This window comes from Coregonus lavaretus (genome assembly GCF_964263955.1).
Source record: "Coregonus lavaretus genome assembly, chromosome: 37".
Taxonomy (NCBI): domain Eukaryota; kingdom Metazoa; phylum Chordata; class Actinopteri; order Salmoniformes; family Salmonidae; genus Coregonus; species Coregonus lavaretus.
In genome coordinates, this window is record NC_140024.1 from 34,928,157 (window position 1) to 34,949,666 (window position 21,510).

Here is a 21,510-nt window from a genome sequence, read left to right on the forward strand (position 1 = left end):
TGAAAGGGGGGGGGGGGGGGGGGGGGGGGGGGGGGTAGGTGCTAGGGGTGAAATGGGACTGGGCCACAGACACCAGTAAAGAAAACCTGTATCCTCCCCCTTACTCTTCTCTCACTCTCTCACTAAATCTCCTCTTCTCTCTCACTCCATCTCCTCTTCTCACTCCATCTCCTCTTCTCTCTCCATTTCTCACTCCATCTCCTCTTCTCTCTCCATTTCTCACTCCATCTCCTCTTCTCTCTCCATTTCTCACTCCATCTCCTCTTCTCTCTCCATTTCTCACTCATCTCCTCTTCTCTCTCCATTTCTCACTCCATCTCCTCTTCTCTCTCTATTTCTCACTCCATCTCCTCTTCTCACTCCATCTCCTCTTCACTCTCCGTTTCTCACTCCAGCTCCTCTTCTCTCTCTCTATTTCTCACTCTCTCACACCATCTCTTCTTCGCTCTCATTTTCTCACTACCCACACTTATCCCTCTATCCATCTTTCTCTCCTCCATCTCTAGAACATTAACTCCTGTAGACCATGAAGACGGTACAGGACCAGGACAGGACAGGTCCTTCTGTCTCTAGCACATTAACTCCTGTAGACCATGAAGACGGTACAGGACAGGGACAGGACAGGTCCTTCTGTCTCTAGCACATTAACTCCTGTAGACCATGAAGACGGTACAGGACCAGGACAGGTCCTTCTGTCTCTAGAACATTAACTCCTGTAGACCATGAAGACGGTACAGGACAGGGACAGGACAGGTCCTTCTGTCTCTAGAACATTAACTCCTGTAGACCGTGAAGACGGTACAGGACAGGGACAGGTCCTTCTGTCTCTAGCACATTAACTCCTATAGACCATGAAGACGGTACAGGACAGGACAGGTCCTTCTGTCTCTAGCACATTAACTCCTGTAGACCATGAAGACGGTACAGGACAGGGACAGGACAGGTCCTTCTGTCTCTAGAACATTAACTCCTGTAGACCGTGAAGACGGTACAGGACAGGGACAGGTCCTTCTGTCTCTAGCACATTAACTCCTATAGACCATGAAGACGGTACAGGACAGGACAGGTCCTTCTGTCTCTAGCACATTAACTCCTGTAGACCATGAAGACGGTACAGGACAGGGACAGGACAGGTCCTTCTGTCTCTAGAACATTAACTCCTGTAGACCATGAAGACGGTACAGGACCAGTCCTTCTGTCTCTAGCACATTAACTCCTGTAGACCATGAAGATGGTACAGGACAGGGTCAGAACAGGACAGGTGATGAAGCATGTTCTGGTTCACATGCAAAAGGGTTCTGACTGACACAGCATCAAACTGGACAGATGCAAACACAAAACCGACACCCTCCCTCCCCCGACATACGAGGCAACACACACAGCTTCAGGACAGACGAGACACAACAAACGTACTTACTCTCTAATTTTGCCATCAAAATGAAACCCAAAAACAGAGAGATTAGTAATTGATAATAGAATGTAGTCAAGTGAATGAACATCAATACAACTAGCCTCAATACAAGTCCCTTCACCTTTAACCATTTTAAAGCTAAACCAGTGCTGTGCTCAAAAAGTGTTTTATATCCAAAGATAGAATGTGCTTCTCTATTTCCAACTGATCAGAAACTGCACTGACATCTCCATAAATTACAAGTTAACTTTAATAATATTATATATGCCATTTGGCATACGTTTTTATCCAAAGCGACTTACAGTCATCCGTGCATTAAATTGTACGTATGGGTGGTCCCGGGAATCGCACCTATGATCCTGGCGTTGCAAGCGCCATGCTCTCCCAACTGAGCTACAGAGGAGCACTTTGCAGTACAATTACTACTGTAGTCAACCCCAGCTGAGCTTTAACTAGGCATATTTGACTAACAACTCTTGCAGGAGGGAGTTCTCATTGTTCCATTCCAGAATTCTACACCATTACGTAACTTTTGGAGGCACTAGGTAATCTTCAAAACTATTTTCTTTCTTTCAATCAATGTCCTTCCTTTTTCTCCTGCTCGCTCTCCAGTCTCCCTACCTTGTTGAGGTCCTCGTGCAGTCCGTCCATAAGGAAGAGTAGTAGCTCCTGGGAGTCCTGCTGTTCAAAGCCAGAGAACGATTCATTGATCTTCCCTATGGTGATCTTAAAGTCGCGGGGGCTGATAAACTTATACAGGCCCGACCACAGAGCCTTCATGATCACACCAAACTCCTCCGCTACCTCGCCCCTATGACCCAGGATATTAGCCCTGTCGGGGGGGAGAGGGTGGCAGAGAGAGAGAGAGAGAGAGAGAGAGAGAGAGAGAGGGTGGCAGAGAGAGAGGGTGGCAGAGAGAGAGATCTTTTTAAATATAAAAAATGTTTAAGCAGACGCTTTTATCCAAAGCGACTTACAGTCATGTGTGCATACATTTTTACGTATGGGTGGTCCCGGGGATCGAACCCACTACCCTGGCGTTACAAGCGCCATGCTCTACCAATTGAGCTACAGAGGACTTATCTTATCTTGGTAGTCATTTTTGTTGAAGTGGTATTAATACATTATCAATAGAACTACATTATCATCTGACTGATCTGTTGATATCCTCCTGATAGTAGTTCTTGTTGAAGTAGTCAGCCATGGCCGGGTTGTTACATTATAATCACTACATTATCATTACTACATTATCATTACCACTACATGACTGATCTGTTGATATCCCCCTGATAGTAGTTATTGTTGAAGCGGTCGACCATGGCCGGGGTGTTACTACATTATAATCACTACATTATCATTACCACTACATGACTGACCTGTTGATATCCTCCTGATAGTAGTTCTTGTTGAAGTAGTCCTTCCATGGCCGGGGTGTTACTACATTATCATTACTACATTATCATTACCACTACATGACTGACCTGTTGATATCCTCCTGATAGTAGTTCTTGTTGAAGTAGTCGACCATGGCCGGGGTGTTGCAGAGACACTGCAGGATGGAGTTCATGTAGCAGGTGTTGCCTAGGTTACGCAGGCCGGTGAGCGACGCGCCCAGACCGCCGAACACAGGGTTCAGGTTACGGATCTTAGCCGCAGACGGACGGGCAATCTCCACCTTGGCATAGACGTTAGCAGTGGGGGGTCTGGGAGAGGTATGGCAGTGAGAAGTTAGAAACAGTACAGTCAAATACACTGTATTGTAAAGCAGATAGCTAATGGGATTTAATCAACTTTCATCTGGAAATGTGAATTAAATACTTACGTGTTTCAAACATGTTAAATCAAGTTCTGTCATAATCCAATAGTATTTTTTTAATCATATCCATGAATCCAAATTATCTAGATACATTTAAATGCAATTTAGTCCAAGGGTTGATTTTATCTGAGTGTAAATCCTAAAGTCACGTTTCCCCAGACTCAGATGAAGTGTAGTCCAGGGGTGTATTGATAGTCCAGGGGTGTATTGATAGTCCAGGGGGTGTATTGATTAGTCGGATTTCGTTGCAAAACATTTTGCTACGGAAACTGTTACTATTGGACAAATTCAGCTAGGTCCCTCCCCCGTTTCGTTCCGTTTTCTCTGTTGGCTTTCGTTTGGTTCCTAGAGTAAACGGTAAACGGTTTCCGTTGCGAAACGTTTCGCAACAGACAAAACATTTTGCAACGGAATCCAACTAATGAATACACCCCAGGATTTAAAAACATTCTTAGTGGAGATTAGTGAAAAATAGCTTCTTAGTCCAGGACTAGGCTTAATCTGAGTGAGTGAAACCTATATATTGACGAGGCCCATCCATGTGATGATGATGTCACCTACTTGGTCTCCCTGTTAAAGGTTGGGGCAGCAGTTATGGGGGCGGTAACCTTCTTTAGCCCCTCCTCCCTCAGGTCCTGGGTGATGTCTGGAGAGGAGTAGGAGCGTTTCAGTTTGGACTGCTCCTGGTCGCGGTCCATGGTCTTGTCTGGCTCAGCGGGGCGGGGCTGCTTGTGTTTGGCCGTAGGTGGGGTGGAGGGGGGCGTCTGGGGCACGCTGACCTCAGGGGGGTAGAGGTGCACCCGGTTGGTTGGGGAATGGTAGTAACGGTAGGTACCGGTTACCGTGTCTAAGAACTGGTGGAAAGAGGATAGAGGGGAGGTTTTTTTCCTTTCTCCAATTTTCTTTTTCCTCACAATGATGGTTGTGTGTGAAAACACTCTCCATTGTATTTGCGTGCAATGTAGTTATCCATTTACGCTGATAGAATATGTCCACTTCAATGCTTTCCCCTTGCTGGCTACTTAGCAGTTCTCTTTGAACATCAAGAAACGATGGGTTAAATAGTTTGATGTGTCAGTTTAGTGTTCGTTTGTTTACCTTCATCCAGCCGACAGGCAGGCCTGGTACACGTCTACCCATCTCCTCACTCCTGGCTCTGGTCAGGAGCTCACGCTGTGGGACAACAGACACATTACACACAACACATACACGTTACACACACACACACACACACACATATTACATACACGTTACACAAACAGCGTACAGCCAATGTAAGGAGAATTCTGCCCAGTCAAAGGGGGGGGGTAGCTAGCAGTAGTATTTCAATGCAGGGTTCTTCTGTTGCTTCACTAGAATGTTCTGGGCAGGCAATGGTAGAAGAACAAAAAAATGAACTTGCAAACTCGGGGTCAAAACGTCCCAAGTGCCGTTTTGTGTCCCACAATTTCCAAGCGGTCGTGAACATGCACTCTGGATGCGGAAATAAAAATACCACTGAAGCTTTTTATAAAAACAACATCATGCCATGATGAGCAACACGTTGGGTTGTTTTGAGTGTTGATTATATACCTTGGGTATGTCATAGTCATCAGCTGTTCTGTGGTTTAATATCCCAGTCTGATAGCTCCTCCTCTTTCCAGCACTACTAAGCTTCATGGGGGAGGGGGCCTGGGGGTTGGGAGGGAGGGAGGGACACAACACAGCTCACATCATTTGACTACGCAGATTAAGCTATATGGGTATCGGTGAGATTGAATTGGCTGTATATTAGGACAGTCGTTCTCCAACCTCTCCTCAGGAACCCCCAGACGTTTCACAAGTGTATTGTAGCCCTGAACTATCTCAGCTGATTCACCTAGTCAAGGGCTTGATGATTGATTCACCTAGTCAAGGGCTTGATGATTGATTCACCTAGTCAAGGGCTTGATGATTGATTCACCTAGTCAAGGGCTTGATGATTGATTCACCTAGTCAAGGGCTTGATGATTGATTCACCTAGTCAAGGGCTTGATGATTGATTCACCTAGTCAAGGGCTTGATGATTGATTCACCTAGTCAAGGGCTTGATGATTGATTCACCTAGTCAAGGGCTTGATGATTAGTTGACCAGTTGAATCAGGTGTGCTGGCTCTGGAATAGATCAAATCCATGGAATGTCTGGGGGTCCCTGAGGAGAGGTTTGGACCGGCTGGGGGTCCCCGAGGAGAGGTTTGGAACGGCTGGGGGTCGCAGAGGAGAGGTTTGGAACGGCTGGGGGTCGCAGAGGAGAGGTTTGGAACGGCTGGGGGTCCCCAAGGAGAGGTTTGGAACGGCTGGGGGTCGCAGAGGAGAGGTTTGGAACGGCTGGGGGTCCCCAAGGAGAGGTTTGGAACGGCTGGGGGTCGCAGAGGAGAGGTTTGGACCGGCTGGGGGTCGCAGAGGAGAGTTTTGAGAGCCAATGTAGTAGGATATGGGTTGCACATGGGATGGGCTTATCAAATGTCCGCTGGTCATTGGGGACAGACGACTTATTAACTGGTGGCTAATGGATAGTATTAACTTCTGGTTGTTATCAGACGGGTGAGATGGATGGCTAATGGATAGTATTAACTTCTGGATATTATCAGACGGGTGAGATGGATGGCTATTGGATAGTATTCACTTCTGGATATTATCAGACGGGTGAGATGGATGGCTATTGGATAGTATTAACTTCTGGATATTATCAGACGGGTGAGGTGGATGGCTATTGGATAGTATTCACTTCTGGATATTATCAGACGGGTGAGATGGATGGCTATTGGATAGTATTAACTTCTGGATATTATCAGACGGGTGAGATGGATGGCTATTGGATAGTATTAACTTCTGGATATTATCAGACGGGTGAGATGGATGGCTATTGGATAGTATTAACTTCTGGATATTATCAGACGGGTGAGGTGGATGGCTAATGGATAGTATTAACTTCTGGATATTATCAGACGGGTGAGATGGATGGCTATTGGATAGTATTAACTTCTGGATATTATCAGACGGGTGAGGTGGATGGCTAATGGATAGTATTAACTTCTGGATATTATCAGACGGGTGAGGTGGATGGCTAATGGATAGTATTAACTTCTGGATGGATGGATGGGGTTTATATTAAGAGATGGGTTGGATATGGGCTTATTGGTGTTGGGCTGGAAAGGTACAGTAGTGACTGGGAGAAAAGGTACAGTAGTGACTGGGAGAAAAGGTACAGTAGTGACTGGGAGAAATGGTTAGATGCTTAGCGTTTTTTTAGCATCACAGAAACACAGACACACTGCCACAGACAGACAGACAGACAGACAGACAGAAAGACACACTGCCACAGACAGACAGACACACTGCCACAGACAGACTGCCAGACAGACAGAATGCCAGACAGACTGCCACAGACAGACTGCCAGACAGACAGACAGACACACACACTGCCACAGTGTACATCACTTGGGTCAAGCTTCCTGCCATCCAGGACCTCTATACCAGGCGGTGTCAGAGGAAGGCCCTAAAAATTGTCAAACACTCCAGCCACCCTAGTCATAGACTGCTCTCTCTGCTACCGCACGGCAAGCGGTACCGGAGCGCCAAGTCTAGGTCCAAAAGACTTCTCAACAGCTTCTACCCCCAAGCCATAAGACTCCTGAACAGCTAATCATTGCTACCCGGACTATTTGCACTGCCCCAACCCCCCCCCCCCCCCCTCTTTTACACTGCTGCTATTCTGTTTATTATTTATGCATAGTCACTTTAACTCTACCCACATGTACATATTACCTCAATTACCTCGACTAACCGGTGCCCCAGCACATTGACTCTGTACCGGTACCCCCCTGTATATAGCCTCCCTACTATTACTTTATTTTACTGCTGCTCTTTAATTATTTGCTATTTTTTATTTTTTACTTAACACTTTGTTTTTCTTTTCTTAAAAACCGCATTGTTGGTTAAGGGCTTGTAAGTAAGCATTTCACTGTAAGGTCTACACCTGTTGTATCCGGCGAATGTGGCAAATAAAATTTGATCTCCAAAAGTCCTTAAAGTTGGTGGAGTTGGTGCCTCTAGGGCAATTCAGGCAGATGTTAGAGGGCCTTTTACTGAAGAATGTGGTGTTCTCAAACGATTGGGTTTTGCTTTTCGTGTTTGCTTTTATGTACAGTGCATTCGTAAAGTATTCAGACCCCTTGACTTTTTCCATTTTGTTACTTTACAGCCTTATTCTAAAATGGATTCAATTGTTTTTTTCCCCTCATCAATCTACACACAATGCCCCATAACGACAAAGCAAAAACTGGTTTTTGACATTTTTGCAAATTTCTTGGGTATGACGCTACAAGCTTGGCACACCTGTATTTGGGGAGTTTCTCCCATTCTTCTCTGCAGATTCTCTCAAGCTCTGTCAGGTTGGATGGGGAGAGTTGCTGCACAGCTATTTTCAGAGATGTTCAATCGGGTTCAAGTCCGGGCTCTGGCTGGGCCACTCAAAGACATTCAGAGACTTGTCCCGAAGCCACTCCTGTGTTGTCTTGGCTGTGTGCTTAGGGTCGTTGTCCTGTTGGAAGGTGAACCTCCACCCCAGTCTGAGGTCCTGAGCGCTCTGGGGCAGGTTTTCTTCAAGGATCTCTCTGTACTTTGCTCCGTCCATCTTTCCCTCGATTCTGACTAGTCTCCCAATCCCTGCCCCTGATAAATATCCCCACAGCATGATGCTGCCACCACCATGCTTCACCGTAAGGATGGTGCCAGGTTTCCAAAGAGTTCAATCTTGGTTTCATCAGACCAGAGAATCTTGTTTCTCATGGTCTGAGAGTCCTTTAGGTGCCTTTTGGCAAACTCCAAGCGGGTTGTCATGTGCCTTTTACTGAGGAGTTGTTTCCATCTGGCCACTCCACCATAAAGGCCTGATTGGTGGAGTGCTGCAGAGATGGTTGTCCTTCTGGAAGGTTCTCCCATCCCCACAGAGGAACTCTGGAGCTCTGTCAGAGTGGCCATCGGGTTCTTGGTCACCTCCCTGACCAAGGCCCTCCACCGATTGCTCAGTTTGGCTGGGCGGCCAGCTCTACGAAGAGTCTTGGTGGTTCCAAACTTCTTCCATTTAAGAATGACGGAGGCCACTATGTTCTTGGGGACCTTCAATGCTGCAGAATTTTTTTTGGTACCCTTCCCCAGATCTGTGCCTCGACACAATCCTGTCTCGGAGCTCTACGGACAATTCCTTTCGACCTCATGGCGTGGTTTTTGCTCTGACATGCACTGTCAACTGTGGGACCTTATATAGACATGTATGTGCCTTTCCAAATCATGTCCAATCAATTGAATTTACCACAGGTGGACTCCAATCAAGTTGTAGAAACATCTCAAGGATGATCAATGGAAACAGGATGCACCTGAGCTCAATTTCGAGTCTCATAGCAAAGGGTCTGAATACTTCTATAAATAAGGTATTTCTAAAAACCTGTTTTCGGTTTGTCATTATGTGGTATTGTGTGTAGATTGATGAGGACTTTTTTTATTTAATCCATTTTAGAATAAGGCTTCAACGTAACAAAATGGGAAAAGGTCAAGGGGTCTGAATACTTTCCGAATGCACTGTATAGTGTAATTGATGTGAATATAGTTGTGTATAGTGTAATTGATGTGTATAGTGTAATTGATGTGTATATAGATGTGTATAGTGTATATGATGTGTATAGTGTAATTTATGTGTATATAGATGTGTATAGTGTAATTGATGTGTATAGTGTAATTTATGTTTATTGATTTGTTTGAAAGGTCGTCATTGTAAATAAGAATCTGTTCTTAATTGACTTACCTGTATTAATAAAGGTGACACTACCACAGACAGACAGACTAGATTCCCATTCTCCCATAGTGTTCACTCCCTCTCATGGCTTTAAAAGGAATGGACTGGTGTGTGGGATATGGTGGAAACTCCCTCCTCCCATGCTTGCACCAATCCAATGCTTTGAAATGCTATGAGGGGGAGTGAACGACTTCTATGAGAAGGTTAGAGAATCGGAACGCAGCCACAGACAGAGAGGCAGACAGAGAGGCAGACAGAGAGGCAGACAGAGAGGCAGACAGAGAGGCAGACAGAGAGGCAGACAGAGAGGCAGACAGAGAGGCAGACAGAGAGCCAGACAGAGAGGCAGACAGAGAGGCAGACAGAGAGGCAGACAGAGAGGCAGACAGAGAGGCAGACAGAGAGTCAGACAGAGACACTGACCTTAATCTCAGTGACGATATGGTTGGGAGCTGGCGAGTCCAGGGAAGCACTCTTTGTCGGCGTATCCTCCCTCTCCCCCTTCTTCTCTCGCTCCTCCCCAACCCCGTTCTCCTTCTCCTTCTCCTTCCTCCTCTTCTCCTCCTCATTTTCCTTCTCAGGCCTCTCCTGCTCTTCTTTCTCCTGGTTTTCCCGCCGTTCCCTCTCTCTCCACTCCTCCTCGGTGCGGCGTTCCTGTTTGCGTTGTTCCTGCTCTCGCCGGGCCTTCTCCATCAGAGCAGCCGTCTCCGTGTGGATCTGACTGCGTTCCTCATCCGTCAGCGGGACCGAAGGGTCAAAGGCCGGTTTGACCGAGCGGTTGGGTTGGGGTACAAACAGGCCATTCTGGGAGGAGGGGGGCAGGTCCCTTGGGAGGGCATCCAGGGGGGGTTTAGACCCGTCTGAGACCCTGACTGATGGCTTCTTGGTGCGGTCGATCTGGGGGAGAGAGGAAGACGAGGACGGGGAGGATTAAGGGTTTAATTCAACATTTGAAGAACAATAAATGGAAGTGGTGACAGTAACAGTCTTTCTTCACTATGACAACTAGGAAAAACCTAATTGTGGATTGCAGTCCTACCTTGTCCATAGACTGTTGACAGGGGAAGGAAACCAATGTCAGTTTGTAATTTAGGTCAACTATCCCTTTAATATATTTAAAGATAAATATTTTTTTTTTATTATTTTTTTTTTTATTTAACCTTTATTTAACCAGGTAAGCCAGTTGAGAACAAGTTCTCATTTACAACTGCGACCTGGCCAAGATAAAGCAAAGCAGTGCGATAAAAACAACAACAACAACAACAGAGGTACATGATAAAACAAACAAATACATGACCTCATGCAGTTACCTGTGGGATGTGCTTGGCTGTCCCTCCAGGCTGGCTGGTTGTGCCTGGTCCTGATCCAGGGCCCTTCTTGCTGTGGCCCACTCCAGGCTGAGTGGGCCCTGTGCGGGGTGAGTCTGTGGCGTCAGCCTCCATCCCTGTGGAGGGGGTCTCAGGGTGGGAGTGGGCCAGGTCCTCCGGGGGGGCACCGTTCACCTGTACGCTACCCAGGGAGGCAGGGGGAACCTGGGGTTCAGGGTCCGGCTCGGGGGGAGGGGGGGATGGAGGTTTGGGCTCCTCCAGTGACGGGTAGCTGAAGTTCACTGCTCAACAGAAAACATGAACTGGTAATGTTACAATAACTATTACATTAACTACTACTGAGGTTACGGTTTAGCTCTCAAACCGAGTCCAAAGGAGGACTACAAACCTACCCTGGGTTCATTTACACAAGGAGAAAAATGAGATCTCAAAGTTAAACACCACGCTAACACGGAGCTGAGCTAACCCACACACTGTGGGATCAATTCCATCAAACCCCCACTGCACCATGCTGAAGTAGCATATCAACTTCAAGGAAAGATCCACTCATTTTGAATGTTATATCCTATTTGTGCATCTCTGAGCGATGTTCTATCGATTGCTGGGGTCATGTTTTCATGTGTATCTGAGCTATTCACCGTTCAAGCAGGCAGCGTCATACCAGCTGTATTTCTGCCTGCTTGAACGGTGAATAGTTCAGAAATGAAATAAAATCATGTGTTTTGGGCACTGTGATGTGTTTGGGGTACAGACAGAAATGTGTGACTGTGGTACTCTGTGGGAGGGGGTTGTAGTTGTGTGTTCAGGGGGTTAGGGTGAGGGTTAAGGTTAGGATGAGGGTTAAGGTTAGGGTAAGGTTAGGGTTAAGGGGTACTCACTCTGTGGGAGGGTGTTGTAGTTGTGTGTTCGGGGGGTTAGGGTGAGGGTTAAGGTTAGGGTAAGGTTAGGGTTAAGGGGTACTCACTCTGTGGGAGGGTGTTGTAGTTGTGTGTTCGGGGGGTTAGGGTGAGGGTTAAGGTGAGGGTAAGGTTAGGGTTAAGGGGTACTTACACTGTGGGAGGGTGTTGTAGTTGTGTGTTCGGGGGGTTAGGGTGAGGGTTAAGGTTAGGGTGAGGGTTAAGGTTAGGGTTAAGGGGTACTTACACTGTGGGAGGGTGTTGTAGTTGTGTGTTCGGGGCGGTCTGACTTTGGCGTTGGATGTGTACATCGGGTAGAAGAGGAGCCAGCTCTCATAGCCTCCCTCCAGGACCATGGGCTCACTACGCAGGATAGTGGCACTGTCCCACTGTGGAGCACACAGTACCTCAATGGAAAACACACTGACTGAGGAAACACACATTACCTCAATGGAAAACACACTGACTGAGGAAACACACATTACCTCAATGGAAAACACACTGACTGAGGAAACACACATTACCTCAATGGAAAACACACCGACTGAGGAAACACACATTACCTCAATGGAAAACACACCGACTGAGGAAACACACATTACCTCAATGGAAAACACACCGACTGAGGAAACACACATTACCTCAATGGAAAACACACCGACTGAGGAAACACACATTACCTCAATGGAAAACACACTGACTGAGGAAACACACATTACCTCAATGGAAAACACACCGACTGAGGAAACACACATTACCTCAATGGAAAACACACCGACTGAGGAAACACACATTACCTCAATGGAAAACACACCGACTGAGGAAACACACATTACCTCAATGGAAAACACACCGACTGAGGAAACACACATTACCTCAATGGAAAACACACCGACTGAGGAAACACACATTACCTCAATGGAAAACACACCGACTGAGGAAACACACATTACCTCAATGGAAAACACACCGACTGAGGAAACACACATTACCTCAATGGAAAACACACCGACTGAGGAAACATCGCAGGGAACACACATTCCTATGGTATTTACCTTGTAGAGAGCATCTTTGAGGCTTTGTAAGGTGGTTCCCAGTTTGAGGTCAGTGACAGAGCTGAACCAGTCCAGCAGGATGATGTAATCTACAAACCCCCGTCTCTTCCACGTCTCTCTGGATGCATCAGGTAGATTGGCCTCTATCTGGTTCACTGTGATGCTGTGGGAACAGAGTAACAACATGTTAGCCTTTAGCAGGGGTTCACAACACACAGCCCGCTGGCTGAATGGCCCCAGAGAAGACAGCTTGTAGCCCGATATACAAGGTCAGAGTGGAGACCTGGATCAACCATACATGTAACAACCCTCCCCCCAACTCCCTCCATCCATCCATCGCTCCCTCCGTACCCAGGGTTGATAGCCTCCTCTGGGACACTGATGACAGTCTGTGTGGGGACCTGGATCTGTGAGTCCTGGAAGTCTTGGAGGCAGCGAGCGTCCATCACAATGACCGTAATGGCCTGGTCCTTCATCATCTTGAACAACCCCTCTGCTGTGATCCCTCCTGCTGGCACTGCAGCTAGGGAGGGAGGGAGCGAGGTAGGGAGAGAGGGAGGACGGTACGGTGGTAGGGAGAGGGAGGGAGGTAGGGAGAGAGGGAAGGAGGGAGAGAGGTAGGGAGAGAGAGGGATGGAGAGATGGAGACATGGAGGGAGGGAGGGAGGACAGTACGGTGGTAGGGAGAGAGGTACGGCGGTAGGGAGAGAGGGAGAAATATGGAGAAATCAATAAACATCAGCACCAATCTGCTGTGTAAAACAACTTATACGCATGTCAAAACTTCAGATTACCTCAAATTCTCACAGCGCAAAAACAACTTTTTAAAAAGCCTAGTTTTTTAGTCCGTTTACTGGTCACCATCTTTACCTTTTGAAGGTCCATTTTTCAACTCCTTCTGCTCCTTCACCTGGGACACAGAACATTACAACTGAGATCACAGCGTCTTAAAATACCATCTCTCAACCACAATAACTGGTGCTGGCAGGGGTGGTGTAAACGTTCACCTCAATAACACACAGAACAGAAACATGCTTCACCAGGCTTTCACTAAACTGTGATCTGTTAAGGCGTCTTTCAGTTGTGACATCTAAAATGTATTTATATTCAACAGCTGAGCACATTACTGGAGTTAATTCAAGCTGATTACAATCTATTTATTACAGTGTAATAAACATTAACCTTTGGATCCAAACATTGTTTTTAAAAGGAATAAATTGATCCACTTTCATCTGTGTCATCCGCACAGGAAAAGCACTCACACACACACACACACACACACACACACACACACACACACACACACGTGTGAACATACTCACTTCAGGTACGTGGGAATTCTGAGATCATGAATTAACAGAAAAGATCAACCAGGACACGGTGTTTCCCAGTACCACTTGCTTCTGTATCGGCCTCTCAGCCTTGGGTGAGAAGCTTTTCTGTCCTCGTCATCATTCATCATTCAGGCACCTACCTTCTTGTTCTCTTTCCCTCCTTTTGGAGACGCCCGCCCTCCTCCTTTCTCCGTCCTGTCCTCCCTCCTTTTCCTCTCCTCTTGTCTCTCTTTCTCCTCAAGTTTTTTGCGAACCTCGACTTCCTCGTACCTTAACACACACACACACAGGAAAACAGAAACCGTGACCCGTAGAAACATTAGGCTTGACGGAGAGATTCTATAGCTTCAAAATCAACGTATATCCGTCTTCGGCAAAAGTCAATGGTCTTCTTCAACCATTCACGGGGTATTGAAGTTCAGCTAAAAACCTATGCCATCGGAATACCAGTTGATTTAGGTGACATTCAGTTACAAAGTGCACAAAGTGAATGTAATGTCTGTGAATGAATGACATCAACACAGAGGGCAGGGCACCAACCTGAGCTTAAGGCTTTCAGAGAGCTTCTCGGCTTCTTCTATGGCTTTTTTAAAGCTGGTGGGCCCCAGCATGGACAGGAAAAACTCCTTGGACAACAGAGAGAAAAGGTGCTTTGGATGGCAGCATTCTCAAGAACAACAGAAGCAGCTAGCTTAAATCAATACATCGTGTCATTGCCAAACAGAATGAAATTTCACAAGTCAGTGAAATCAAGTACATTTACTTATTGATCGTTAACGTGTCACTTGCAACATCCACCTCAACTAAGAGAGTACAATTCTATCACCCGTCGGAAAATCAATAGTCAGTGCAGTAAGTTTATTCTTTGTATGGTTTGAACCCTCACTATGGGCAGTATCATAACAGTCCCGTGTGGGAGTGTTGCGCATAACTAGTTCTGCAGTCTCCAATCACACATAGCCCATGTCGGCACAGGGTCGAATCCCTCCTCACCCACTACTCCCTGTTCTCCCCTCCACCTGCTGTGTCCCCCATTACATTCCTACTGTCTGAAAAATCATTAAATACGTGGGGAGATCGGAGCTCCCAGTCTCCTTTAAAATACATTGTATGGCTTGAAACCTCTCGGTGGTCTGAGTAGCAAAACATGGGTGGTGTTCACTAGGCACAAAATGGAAGAACAGGGAGGGTCTAACCTGAAGGTGTCTAATAAGAAAGGCTTGTATTGGTTTAGCTACATCTTGGTACGGTGTGCGCTAATGGGCCATGGTTGGTACCTGTTGCTGCTTGAAGTCGGGCCTCTTCTTGATGAGATCATAGACTGTCAGGTATTTCATGTAGAGGACGTAGGACTTCTCCTCGTCTCCATCCAGACGACACTCCTCCGCAGCCTTGAAAATCTTACAGGCACTCTGGACATAGCTGCAACACAGAATAGAACATCTTACATACACTCTTGTACATAGCTGCAACACAGAATAGAACATCTTACAGGCCCTCTGGACATAGCTGCAACACAGAATATAACATCTTACAGGCCCTCTGGACATAGCTGCAACACAGAATAGAACATCTTACATACACTCTTGGACATAGCTGCAACACAGAATAGAACATCTCACAGGCCCTCTGGACATAGCTGCAACACAGAATAGAACATCTTACAGGCACTCTGGACATAGCTGCAACACAGAATATAACATCTTACAGGCCCTCTGGACATAGCTGCAACACAGAATAGAACATTTTACAGGCCCTCTGGACATAGCTGCAACACAGAATAGAACATCTTACAGGCCCTCTGGACATAGCTGCAACACAGAATAGAACATCTCACAGGCCCTCTGGACATAGCTGCAACACAGAATAGAACATCTCACATACACTCTGGACATAGCTGCAACACAGAATAGAACATCTTACATACACTCTGGACATAGCTGCAACACAGAATAGAACATCTTACAGGCACTATGGACATAGCTGCAACACAGAATATAACATCTTACAGGCCCTCTGGACATAGCTGCAACACAGAATAGAACATCTTACATACACTCTTGGACATAGCTGCAACACAGAATAGAACATCTTACAGGCCCTCTGGACATAGCTGCAACACAGAATAGAACATCTTACAGGCCCTCTGGACATAGCTGCAACACAGAATAGAACATCTTACATACACTCTTGGACATAGCTGCAACACAGAATAGAACATCTTACAGGCACTCTGGACATAGCTGCAACACAGAATAGAACATCTTACAGGCCCTCTGGACATAGCTGCAACACAGAATAGAACATCTTACAGACCCTCTGGACATAGCTGCAACACAGAATAGAACATCTTACATACACTCTGGACATAGCTGCAACACAGAAGAGAACATCTTACATACACTCTTGGACATAGCTGCAACACAGAATAGAACATCTCACAGGCCCTCTGGACATAGCTGCAACACAGAATAGAACATCTTACATACACTCTTGGACATAGCTGCAACACAGAATAGAACATCTTACATACACTCTTGGACATAGCTGCAACACAGAATAGAACATCTTACATACACTCTTGGACATAGCTGCAACACAGAATAGAACGAGTTAGGGAAACCCTTATTTAGACCACCAGTTTTCAGGTCATTATTTTAAAACAAAACTGCCATTTGAATGACATCCATGTCAGAACAATAGCCTACCTCCTGGTGTTGATTTTGTCAGGCTTGACTTCAGCTTTCTTGTTGAGGTCCCCCAGATTAGTAGAGAGGTACAAGCCCTTCACCCCACTGGACACTGCAGGCATCTTCAATGGTGGGTTATATATCAAAAGATCACCAGCACTGTACAACGTTCACATATTCCAGTCCTCACATCTCTGGAAAGACAAAACAATTAAATAGCTTTTATTATTATTATTACTAACCCCTTGCCTACCCCAGTCGTAGACGCCAACTACCTTTAGCTCCTATTGATGAAGAGCCCAGACGTTCGGTCTGAACGGTAACATGCATCGCTTGTGGTACACTTTTGGAAACTTAAGGAACATATATTTTTCATATCAGTGGAAAAAAAATATTTAAAAAAAACAAAAAAAGGTTAAATTAGTACACACTTTTAAAGAGTTTGGGTTCCCACTCGGCCATTTCTCCATGTTACAGCGCATGTTTCCAGAAGACAGAGGCGACCACCTGTGCTAATTACCTATCTAGCATGCTCAGAACCTGTGTAACCTGTGTATGATGGACGAACGCCACCAGAAACACGTTGTAACTGAAAAATACTGTTGGTTGCAACTGTGATGAACCTGGTGGTCCTGGGCTGGGTTTCTACTAAACTAACATATGGATTTTTTTTTTAAGATGGTCATGCCAAGGATCATTTAGCTATTTGATTTTGAACTAGTGACGACCCCTAGACAGCTGACTCCTGATTCACGGGGCGGCAGGTAGCTTAGTGGTTAAGAGCGTTGTGCCAGTTACCGAAAGGTTGCTGGTTCTAATCCCCGAGCCGACTAGGTGAAGAATCTGTCGATGTGCCCTTGAGCAAGGCACTTAACCCTAATTGCTTCTGTAAGTCGCTCTGGATAAGAGCGTCTGCTAAATGACTAAAATGTAAAAAAAATGTAAATGTAAATTTCAGGACCCCTGTAAGTACCCCAAAAATGATTTGATGAAACATTGAATTTGGCCTTACTGCTGTTAGCCCATAGAAACACATTGAATAACAGATTCATAAATGGCAAAACAGATATTCGAAAAATCATCAAATGGAAGTATGTTGTTTTGAAGTGTCTGTGTCTGAGAGACATAAGTACGATCTGGACTTTTTGGGTATTTTTCTTTACAAACATTTAACCACTTTTTTTTTTGCACTAAAGTACTTCCATTCACGTTTTAACTGGTACCGGGCTGCCAACAGACACGTCTTGTGGGCATCCTAGAGCAAAACAACCGACATGTACGCGTTTCGATGGTGGAGTCATGTGTGTGTAGCCTAAACTGTTTCGGACGCTACAGACAGAAGTTGGCAGATCGGCGGTACCGACTTCAGATGAGTCCCATGACTCTTGTGGGGGTCATAGAGCAAAACGGATTAGTTAGTCATATTATACTGAACAAACAAATAAATGCAACATGTAAAGTGTTGGTCCCATGTTACATGAGCTGAAATAAAAGATCCCAGAAATGTTCCATATACACAAAAAGCTTTTTCTCTAAAATGTTGTGCACAAATTTGTTTACATCCCTATTGGTGAACATTTCTCCTTTGCCAAGATAATCCATCCACCTGACAGGTGTGGATTATCAAGAAGCTGATTAAACAGCATGATCATTACACAGGTGCACCTTGCGCTGAGGACAATAAAAGGCCACTAAAATGTGCAGTTTTGAGGGAGTGTGCAATTGGCATGCTGACTGCAGGAATGTCCACCAGACCTGTTGCCAGAGAATTTATAAATCCTCCATATCTACAGAAATAAGACTGATCCTGCTTATTGTATTTTGTTTGTTTTTCTACCCCCTTTTTCTCCCCAATTTCGATCTTGTCTCATCGCTGCAACTCCCCCAACGGGCTCGGGGGGCGAAGGTCGAGTCATGCGTCCTCCGAAACATGACTCACCAAACCACGCTTCTTAACACCTGCCCGCTTAACCCGGAAGCCAGCCGCACCAATGTGTCGAAGGTAACACCGTTCAACTGATGAACAACGAGTTGCTAGAGCACGATGAGCCAAGTAAAGCCCCCCCCCGGCCAATGAGAATGAGACTGTTTTTAGTCTTTGCTGTAACAAAGGCTTTACAAAAAACATTACAACAGACTCTCTGGTATGCTTATAATTGATTTAGTGTTGTGTTACATGGTTCCAAACGGTCAGAAAAATATTGTAATCTAACAGCACCTGTTTGGCCACATAATATGCAGCAGCGCTCCTTACCTTCTTTTTCTTGATCTCCAGTATTTTCCACAACTAGTCAAATTTATTCCACCCATCTGACTTCCCCTTTACCTCCTGAGCAACCAGTAAACATTACCCCGTTTCCAGTTTATTTGTCATGTCCTCTGCATCAATTTTAATGTCACATGTGTTCGGAGTTTGTTATAACCAATTTATTGATGTGATTATGATATGCTATAGGTCAGGCCCTATTGATCACGTGCATGCAATGCATACATGTGTCACGTAAAGAGAGCAAGGGTTGAGGTAACAAAACTTTTCAGTCAGAAATGGCTGTCATTATGTTGCAGCTTCAGCAACATGGACAGCGTGATAAACACTGTTTAAGTTCTGTAGTGGTCAATGCAGCATGGAGAGAGAGAGACAGGCAATGGGTGCTAGTCACACAGTCACTCGCTGTCTTTTTTTTTTAAACACAGCAAGTCTGAGCACAATCAAATCAATTGCAGTCGGACTCCCTCTAGTCATTTGTGTGTCTTAATTATTTCATCAAACAGTGCGCTTAAAGCATCAGACAAGCTCAGTGCATATGGTTGATTTGATTAGAACACATAGGATGTGTCTATATATGGAAAAATACGTCGTAAAATGTAGACCAACCGATTGGTTGAAAGAACAGACGACTCTCGGTCGACCAAGTTTTTTTATATGTCGGGGACAGCCCTAATGATAATGCATGGCCCCATGTCGCAAGGATCTCTACACAATTCCTGGAAGCTAAAAATGTCCCAGTTCTTCCATGACCTGCATACTCACCAGACATGTTACTCATTGAGCATGTTTGGGATGCTCTGGATCGATGTGTACGACAGCATGTTCCAGTTTCCGCCCATACGCAACAACTTCGCACAGCCATTGAAGAGGAATGGGACAACATTCCACAGGCCACAATCAACAGCCTGATCAAATCTATGCAAAGGAGATGTGTTGTGCTGCATGAGGCAAATGGTGGTCAGACCAGATACTGACTGGTTTTCTGATTCACGCCCCTACCTTTTTTTGTTTTTAAAGGTATCTGACACCAACAGATGCATATCTATATTCCCAGTCATGTGAAATCCATAGATTAGGGCCTAATGAATTTATTTTAATTGACTGATTTCCTTATATGAACTGTAACTCAGTAAAAAAAAAAATGGTTGCGTTTATATTTTTGTTTATTGTAGAACCTTGTCCAATAGGTTTTTGACGTTTTTGTTAGTAAGCAGTTGTAAGCGAATGGCCAAGCAAAGTACTGTATTGTGATTCGTATCCCTGCTGGTCAATTTCCAGTGTACTCGTGATTATCTTTGGCAGTTCCGCTGGGGTAATCCATCCGAGCAAGATGTAAACATGAACTGCGAATTTAGCAAGGCTTTCAAAAACGAAACCACAGATAATATCTTTGACGAAATTGTAAATATAATATATGTGACATTGGACTTGCTACTAGCTAGCACGTTCGCAAAACTGTAAATTAACAAGCCAGGTAGCTTTCCATACACACAAAAAGCTTATTTCTCTCAAATGTTTACCCAGGAAGTCCAGTAGCTAGCCTACCACCCGTTTGTCAAGTTAGTTTGTTAGCAGGATAGCTAGCTTGTTAGCTAAGCTATGCTAGCTTTCACTGTAGTTGTTTATTCAAACAGGCTCCGTCAGCTCAAGGATGTTTAGCTAGCTATGTAACGACAGAGAAATTATAACCGTAAATATAACGGCGAATAACCTCCGACAGTTATTGCAATGATGAGATAGCAAGTGAATACGTTTGAAAGGAGGAAATAATACAACTTACCATAACGTTGCACTGTTGTCTTGTTCAGCTTTTTCTAGACAGTGTTTTCCGCCAGTTACCACAGCCACAAAGTCAAAATTGGCTATATCGTAAAAGTTTATGAAAACAAAAATGTGCTTTTGGGGCTTGATTATAGATTAGTGTTAGGTGTAGGGTTAGCAGTGTGGTTATGGTTACGGTTAGGTTTACAATCACATTTGAAGAAGATACATTTTAGAAACAGGCGGGGTTTATGACTTTGTGGCTGTGGTAACTAGTGACGACCCCTAGACAGCTGACTCCTGATTCACGGAAGAACTCAAGGGGGCGTATTTGTTCAAAACGGCCAAGCTTTTATCAACGATTAAAATACAACACTGCTAGAAAACACCAAACATTTGCTACGTGAGGCTTATTTGATCGAATAGAAGTTTCGTAATGGTTAAGTTGTTATGAATGCACTGATGTAAGTGGACGCGGCATTTCGGCCACTTTGTTATAATAAAAAAACAAGCATAACTCTTTCTATCCGAGTTATGCTTGTTTTCTTAAGAGATAGATAAGCGCTTTCTGGTGGCAGGTCTAGTGTAAAAATACACCCCCCACACTGTCTGCTGCCATTCTACGAGAGATGTAGGGTGCTTTATTTTGCCCCACTGGATGTGGAAGTTGGATCTCTTTCGGTTGTAAAAAAAAAAATGCTTCCACTTCCCCCGGAAGCTAGATCATTCTTGTGATTTCCTGTTTACAGATTTTCAAAACTACGAACAAGTGCTAAGGCGCTAGCTATGTCTTTGTATAATGATTTTTCGGTAGAATTTATACCTCTTAAGACTAAAGCTCCCGATTTACTGGTAATTGCGGATAAAGTTTTTACATGACATCCCACCGTTTTATAAGTCAGAACACAAAAAAATTGAGGAATATATAATATAGTCGTGCGTGACTCCCAACAAAATAAAATGGTGGCTGGGATCTTGGTTGAACAAGAGGGAGAAGTCTCTACACCCTGCGCAGTCGGTGCGCTGCAGAGTTGCGGGTTTGCATTATGGTTTGCATGCAAGCTCTCCTGCTGTCGAAGTGCTGTCTGTAGTGGATTCTCTATATTAGTCTATCTGCACATTCCTATCCAGTAGGCTA

The 21,510-nt window shown here is 45.1% G+C and overlaps 1 protein-coding gene across 1 annotated transcript; it reads right to left on the bottom strand.

The window, feature by feature from the left end:
• Nucleotides 1-1,987: 1,987 nt before the first annotated feature.
• LOC311111768 (ubiquitin carboxyl-terminal hydrolase 8-like) lies at nt 1,988-20,587 on the bottom strand (the record flags this gene model as incomplete). The annotated part of the gene is made up of 15 exons (XM_084154591.1): nt 20,392-20,587; nt 16,361-16,536; nt 14,930-15,074; nt 14,193-14,278; nt 13,793-13,922; nt 13,189-13,228; nt 12,670-12,841; nt 12,319-12,481; nt 11,511-11,652; nt 10,350-10,648; nt 9,463-9,936; nt 4,326-4,400; nt 3,789-4,081; nt 2,893-3,114; nt 1,988-2,243 (listed from the first exon to the last, which is right to left on the bottom strand). The coding sequence occupies exons 2-15, from the start codon at nt 16,462-16,464 to the stop codon at nt 1,988-1,990; spliced, it is 2,601 nt and encodes an 866-aa protein (XP_084010717.1). The 5' UTR covers nt 16,465-16,536; nt 20,392-20,587.
• Between the last annotated feature and the right edge of the window lie 923 nt (nt 20,588-21,510).